This window comes from Littorina saxatilis, unplaced genomic scaffold (genome assembly GCF_037325665.1).
Source record: "Littorina saxatilis isolate snail1 unplaced genomic scaffold, US_GU_Lsax_2.0 scaffold_1721, whole genome shotgun sequence".
NCBI classification, from domain to species: domain Eukaryota; kingdom Metazoa; phylum Mollusca; class Gastropoda; order Littorinimorpha; family Littorinidae; genus Littorina; species Littorina saxatilis.
The window spans coordinates 7,501-14,964 of NW_027127029.1; the positions used below are offsets into that span (position 1 = coordinate 7,501).

Here is a 7,464-nt window from a genome sequence, read left to right on the forward strand (position 1 = left end):
GAAAGGTTCCAAAACTTTCACCTTTCTTGTTTTTTGATAACAGGATGAAGACGAGATTATCAGCATTACAACAACAAAAGTTAAGCTTTAGAAAATATGTTAATCTGAAGAAAGAATATATAACCAGAATGAAGAAAAGGCAACCAGGAAATATTCTAATCTGAATAATGAAAATAAGACCAGCACGATGAAAATATTGAGCAACATGAAATTTTATGGCAAAACTTCTTGAAAGTAAAGTTTATTATTTTAGTACTGTAACTTTGAACATGTCGACATTGTTTCGAAAGGCAAATGGGAGCAGCACTCACGAAATATGAGCACCGCAGAAACGCACGAATTAGGTTTCAAAAGACAACAGAAAGAACTTTAACAGCGTATGATAAAAACACACGTGAAATTGCATACTTTGTACATTAGAAAACGTAATTAACTTACTTTCTTATTTGTTTTTCGAATTTTGTTTAAAACACAGAATATTTGTTTTCAAAGCGAAAAGAACTATTCTCTATACACTGCCTTGAGCTTCCTACTCCTAAGGTACAGTAACAACGTGCGGTGATTTGCATTGTCTGTGTTCACGTGATACGTAAAACCTTGCACTTTAAAAGAACAATAATCTGACTCAGATTACATCACAGACTGAAAAACTGCCCTGACGTTCAAAAATGCTTTTAGCTGAAAATAGGATTATGTCTTCTCGACGATAAAGACAAATCATACGAGACACAAATGCGTTGCACGAACCAAAAATGCCAATTAAAATTCAATGGGAACAAATAATACCCAAAACATATTTGTGATTAAAAACAGACAACATATGCTCGGAGCATATTGGGGAGATGAATATGTGGAAAATCACATGTATGCGTGGTAGGTAAAAAACAAATGTGAGGAAAACTCCAAAGAGCAAACCACAATGCATGATTAAATGAACTGGGAGAGTGTGTAGGATTGCTTAAAAACTGTCTCGGGGAATGAAACCAACTGACTTCAACCGTTAAACAGACAACAAACTGCAAGGCATTTAACATCATTCGGGAAACCAGTGCACATTCTCATACTTTCTCAACACCGCGCCGTGCAAACAGCATGTACTTTTGTAGCACATAGATATGAAATGAACAAACTGCTGACGTTTCAAACTCAAGATTCTTCTTGCCCAAGAAGCAACACCCGAAGTTAAGTGATCATCACACTTTCTTTATTACATGTATTTGTCTCTTGTGTATCTTATTTTTCCACTATAAAGATCAATAGATCAAGGTGCTCATGGATGTTTCGTTTTGTCTATTATTAAACGTTCCATTAACTTACCTTTCTTGGCTTAGTTTTTGTATAAACCTGACATAGCCTCTGATGTTTAAACTTCTTGCTTTAACTATGATAGCCCTTTGAACTGATTGCGATCAACAGTCGATGTTGTCATTAAGTTCACATACTTCACACCCAGTAACCATTCCAAGTACGTATGTACACAGTTATGCAATCAGGCAAAACGTCTCATCAGAAAAATACATTTCTTGAACGCTTTAACATTCCAGAATGAAAAAAGACGGGCATAGTTGAAGTTCAAAGCAGATATCCCTCAAAGAGCGTGTGATATATGTCTGGGTGATAGCATTCCATGTGAGCAGACCATGTGACGCAAATCATGCAGTGCCATTCACACAACTGCATCCATCATCTCGGGTTGTGACGTCATCACTCGGGTAAAAGGCGGGCATATTTGCAGGTTACCGCCTGTCTTTCTTGGAGAGGAACGTGGGGTATGTCTTTGTGATGTCATTCCGTGTGAGCAGAATTTGTGACGCACACCATGCATTGTCAACACAACTCCCGCTGTCACGTCATCATCCGGGTAAAAGAAGGGGGAACCACTGCAACTAGGCGTCACGTGATTCGACGTCATTCCATGAGTGTGGTTTCAATCCGTAACTCAAAACAGCACTTTGGCACAAGGCTGTGCTTTATTACCAAGTATACAACTCTGCTGGACCACGTCGATACATTTTTTAATCGACTGAACTTAAAACGTCCAAAAGGACCCAGTTCATGATTCGGAAGAAGAAGAAGAAGAAGAAGAAGAAGAAGAAGAAGAAGAAGAAGAAGAAGAAGAAGAAGAAGAAGAAACTTATCCCAACTTCTTTGACTAGTGTCTCTTTGTGACTGTATGTCTGTTTGTTTTCTTCAGGTCTGAAACCAGACTCAGAATGACGTCGAACCACCGCCTCAAGAAGAAACCGCAACCCAAAAAGAAAATTCCATATTCACAGTATGGTGCGTCAGGCCATCCTCCGCCGGGAGACAATGGAACGCTGTCGACATTTTGCCACCGGACTCTCTCCACCTCGGACTCAACTTGCCCGGAATTGGGCCTCCTTCCTTGCCCGTTGTCTGGCTCAACTCGCCCAAAATTGGGCCTTCGTCCTTGCCCGATGTCTGGCTCAACTTGCCCGGAATTGGGCCTCCTTCCTTGCCCGCTGTCTGGCTCAACTCGCCCAAAATTGGGTCGCTCGTCTTCAGGCTGCTGCACTTGGTCAACATCGTCGGCTTCAGCTCGGCCAGAAAACGGCCACCATATTGCTCCAGTGTCGGACACCACTCGCCTTCCGGGATTGTAATTGGGTCGCTGTGTCTGTTCAGTCCCATAGTCCGTACGGCCGGAACTCGGTCTCTGAACCCATACTGTGCTGGGTTTGACTCTTGCGGAATTGGGCCTCCTACTTGTATCGATGTTTGCCACGACGACTCGCTCATTATCGGAATTTGGTTGACCGTACTTGGGTCGCTGAACGCGTCCTCGATCAGCATCGGAGTGCCTGTTTCGTCCGCTGCTTGTCTGACGTCGGTCAGGGTCGGGTCGTTGGACAGGCCTCCTGCTAGTCTGTTGACGTCGATCTTCGCTGGCGTGAGAACGACCTGGTTCGTGAGGTCGCTGCTGTCTTTCTCTGTCGGTCTGGTGGACTCTGTTTCGATCACGTTCAGAGTTGGGCCTCTGAGGCCATTTGCTGTCAGCCTCAACTCGCCCGGAGTCCGGCCTCAACACTCTCTGTCTGCTGTTCTCTTGAGCTCGCCGCTGATTTTCTTCTACCCTCGGATCTGGGTCTCTGCCACCGTCTTGGACTCTCCTATTACTCTGCTCTACCCTGCCAGAACCTAGCCGTATTTCCAAATCTCTCTCCCTCTCCTGGATCCGCCTTTCACCCTGATCAACCCGCCCGCTAACAGGCCTAACAACTCGTTCTCTATCCCTATCGCTCCCTTGAACTCTCCTTCTGTCCGATATTCGCTCTGTATCGGTCTCCTGAACTCTCCTTCTATCCGACTCTCGCTCTCTATCGCTTGTTTGGACTCGCCTTCTATCCGACTCTCGCTCTCTATCGCTGTTTTGGACTCTCCTTCTATCCGACTCTCGCTCTCTATCGCTGTTTTGGACTCTCCTTCTATCCGACTCTCGCTCTCTATCCCTGTTTTGGACTCTCCTTCTATCCGACTCTCGCTCTCTATCGCTGTTTTGGACTCTCCTTCTATCCGACTCTCGCTCTCTATCGCTGTTTTGGACTCTCCTTCTATCCGACTCTCGCTCTCTATCGCTGTTTTGGACTCTCCTTCTATCCGACTCTCGCTCTCTATCGCTGTTTTGGACCCTCCTTCTATCCGACTCTCGCTCTCTATCGCTGTTTTGGACTCTCCTTCTATCCGACTCTCGCTCTCTATCGCTGTTTTGGACTCTCCTTCTATCCGACTCTCGCTCTCTATTACTTTCCTGAACTCTCCTTCTATCTGACTCGCGTTCTCCATCGATCTCCTGAACTCTTATTCTATCCGATATTCGCTCATTATCCATCTCATGAACTCTGCTTCTATCAGATTCACCAACCCGCCGCCCAGAACCGCTGGGACGGCGGTGCCGCGGATGGTAGTGAGGGGTCTGGGACCTACTTGTCTGAGGTGTAACGACGCAGGTCTTCTCTGCCTCCGGGGATTCGAACCCCGCGTCCGTGACGAAGTGCAGGGAGGCGCAGTACTCAGTGAAGGGCAGAAGACCGGGTACGGTGAGTACCCGCTTGGTCCCGGCGGGTAGCTCCCAGCTACGGGGCTTCCCTTGGTCCGGAGGAGGGGCCAGTTCCAGCTTGTACTTCGCGATGCGGTTACAGTTGATGGACTCTCTGGATGGATCCTGAAAAATAGACATCAATAAATGCATATTTAATCTTAAACGTCGATTGTGTTTTGACACTTAGTACGCTTCGAGAAAAAGACACCGGAAGAATAAACAAACCAACATATTTACACACAGGAAAAGAAGAAAAAGAGAGGAAAAATCAACCAAACAACAAAGACAATGAAAGAGAGAAAGGAAAAAAAAGAAGAAAAAAAAAGAAGCCAGAAAGAAAGAAATCAGGGAAGATAAAACAATTAACATCCTCGACTCGATGGCGACGACAAGCAGACTCAGGTTATTACGATTTTTATTACTTTTGAGATTGTTTCTGATATTGTCTTAGTAGGACTCCATGCTTCAAAGAAAAGTATCAGTGCGAAGCGATAAGTAAATGCACATCAGAAGATTTCTAGCTTTAATATGTTTCAAATCACTTAAATAGTTGGATAATGTTAGGGTTGATTTGAAGGGAGAGAGAGAGAGAGAGAGAGAGAGAGAGAGAGAGAGAGAGAGAGAGAGAGAGAGAGAGAGAGAGAGAGAGGGGGGGGGGGGGGGGAGGCGGGGGTAAATGCACAATGCACATGTACATGGAAATGAAAATTTCAATAACAAAAGGGAAATGGTTAATATTAAGAGAGAGAGAGAGAGAGAGAGAGAGAGAGAGAGAGAGAGAGAGAGAGAGTACGAGAGAGAGTGCGAGAGAGAGAGAGAGGTAGCTATGTGCACACATGAAGGCAGTACGGTGTGACGGGTGCAAGATGCATTGATCATTGACAGAGGAGCTGTCAACTGTCAACCGCGCTGAAAGGCATTGTGGCTAAATTCATTTAACTGATGAAGCACTCGGGGACTTAACTGACAGCAGCATTCACCACTAATTGATTAACTTCACCACCGGACAATACACTCTACTTAACGATGCCTAACTGATAAGAATGAGCAACCTATTGTACAATTCCGCACTTTATGTCATTTAAGTCCACGACGAAATCTTAGAAGATGTCAATCTACAACCAGCGGCAGTTTTGTCAATAACTTTTCCGGCATTTTGGGTCCAGTAACCCGCGACTGCACGCACGGACAGCGTGCATGACCCTCCATACCAAATGTGTCTGCGACATAACAAAAAGTGAACAGGTTATGCCTGTATCCCTCTGCATACGATATTTGTCCATTTCTGAACCGCTTGTCTCGAATAGAAGAATCCCGGAAATAACTTTGTCCGCGGTTTGTCTGGGCTGTGTAAGAGTGCAGTACCCTTGCATTTGCGCAGACAAACTTTGCCATGTGCTTATTGTGCATGTGGTTGAGACTGTGACCCACATTCTCGCTAGTGACTGGCCTGTAATGACACGTGGGAAAGTTTCCCCAAGTGACATTATTTCCCACTTGATATGACTGTATCGTCTATTCCCAGAAACCTGGGCGCCGAACACCTTTGCACTCAGATGCTCGATATTTTCAGGAAACATTGAGTCAATTTTGTTTTCATGTTGTTTGCAGGCATGGGAATTCCAAAATAGGAAAAACTCTGAAAACAGGCCGAGGTCCAGGGGCCGCCTAGGCCCCGGCGGGGTACAGGGGCAAGCCCCGTTGGGGGGACCAGGGGGGGCGAAGGAAAACATTTTTTTGCATTTTAGACCAATATTTTGATAGTTCTCGTGTAAGCAAATAACGGATAGAGAGACAATAGTATACATATAATTTAATTTACCTTTTTACATTTAGTCAAGTTTTGACTAAATGTTTTAACGTAGAGGGGGGAATCGAGACGAGGGTCGTGGTGTATGTGCGTGTGTGTGTGTGTCTGTGTGTGTGTGTGTGTGTGTGTGTAGAGCGATTCAGACTAAACTACTGGACCGATCTTTATGAAATTTGACATGAGAGTTCCTGGGTATGAAATCCCCGAACGTTTTTTTCATTTTTTTGATAAATGTCTTTGATGACGTCATATCCGGCTTTTCGTGAAAGTTGAGGCGGCACTGTCACGCCCTCATTTTTCAACCAAATTGGTTGAAATTTTGGTCGGGTAATGTTCGACAAAGCCCGGACTTCGGTATTGCATTTCAGCGTGGTGGCTTAAAAATTAATTAATGACTTTGGTCATTAAAAATCTGAAAATTGTAAAAAAAATATGTTTTTTGTAAAACGATCCAAATTTACGTTTATCTTATTCTCCATCATTTGCTGATTCCAAAAACATATAATAATGTTATATTCAGATTAAAAACAAGCTCTGAAAATTAAATATATAAAAATTATTATCAAAATTAAATTTTCCAAATCAATTTAAAAACATTTTCATCTTATTCCTTGTCGGTTCCTGATTCCAAAAACATATAGATATGATATGTTTGGATTAAAAACACGCTCAGAAAGTTAAAACGAAGAGAGGTACAGAAAAGCGTGCTATCCTTCCCAGGGCAACTACTACCCCGCTCTTCTTGTCAATTTCACTGCCTATGCCGTGAGCGGTGGACTGACGATGCTACGAGCATACGGTCTTGCTGCGTTGCATTGCGTTCAGTTTCATTCTGTGAGTTCGACAGCTACTTGACTAAATGTTGTATTTTCGCCTTACGCGACTTGTTTTTTTTTGCTGCGAACAATTTTTTATTTTCGCTGAAACGTAATTTCCTTTTCGCGGACAATTCCCACGGCTGTGTTTGGCAAACTTTGGTCCAGTACAGAATAGAAAAACTCATTTTGGAAGAAACAAATCCATTAAACTTTGGTATCTTGTCCGCTGGCATTACAATATTATAAGCAATCATACATAGCCTGAAGTTTTGTTTGTGCAAGATATTAGATTGTAATATCAAAGAAATATTTCCAGACAAACAGGGTCTGGTGATCCTGACTTGTCCATAACAATCTGTCTATTCTCCTTACGGCCAATTCTGGCTTAATTGGGAGCCACCACTATATAAATAATTGATGCAAGCAATACATACTTCATGGCTGGTTGAGATATCAGGATCACAATTTCTGATGATACTTTGTTTTCTGGTGGTTTTTTTTCTCTATTTTCTAATTTGTGTGTTTGTGTTATGCGTCTTTTGTTTATTACATTTTTACTAACAGTGAGGTTTTGCGTACTCGTGATACAATAATCATCTCTCTCTCTCTCTCTTTATCCCCCCCTCCTGTTATCTCAACCCCCATTGAAAACACAGTGACATGAGGGAAAGGGCAGTAACTTGGTACACAAATCTAAATTACTTTTTGAGATTACCGCCACGCGACCTAGCTTCAATAAATCGCTATACACGCAAACCGACAATCTACCTTTCAAC

At 43.3% G+C, this 7,464-nt stretch overlaps 1 protein-coding gene across 1 annotated transcript in view; it reads right to left on the reverse strand.

Moving 5' to 3' along the window:
- The window catches only part of LOC138955498 (tyrosine-protein phosphatase Lar-like), a gene marked incomplete at both ends in the record, with an annotated part of 7,364 nt that extends 3,181 nt beyond the window's left edge, over positions 1-4,183 (reverse strand). The window contains 1 exon segment of the mRNA XM_070327092.1: positions 3,946-4,183. Within this exon segment, the coding sequence (XP_070183193.1) occupies positions 3,946-4,183 (238 nt within the window).
- Positions 4,184-7,464: the final 3,281 nt, after the last annotated feature.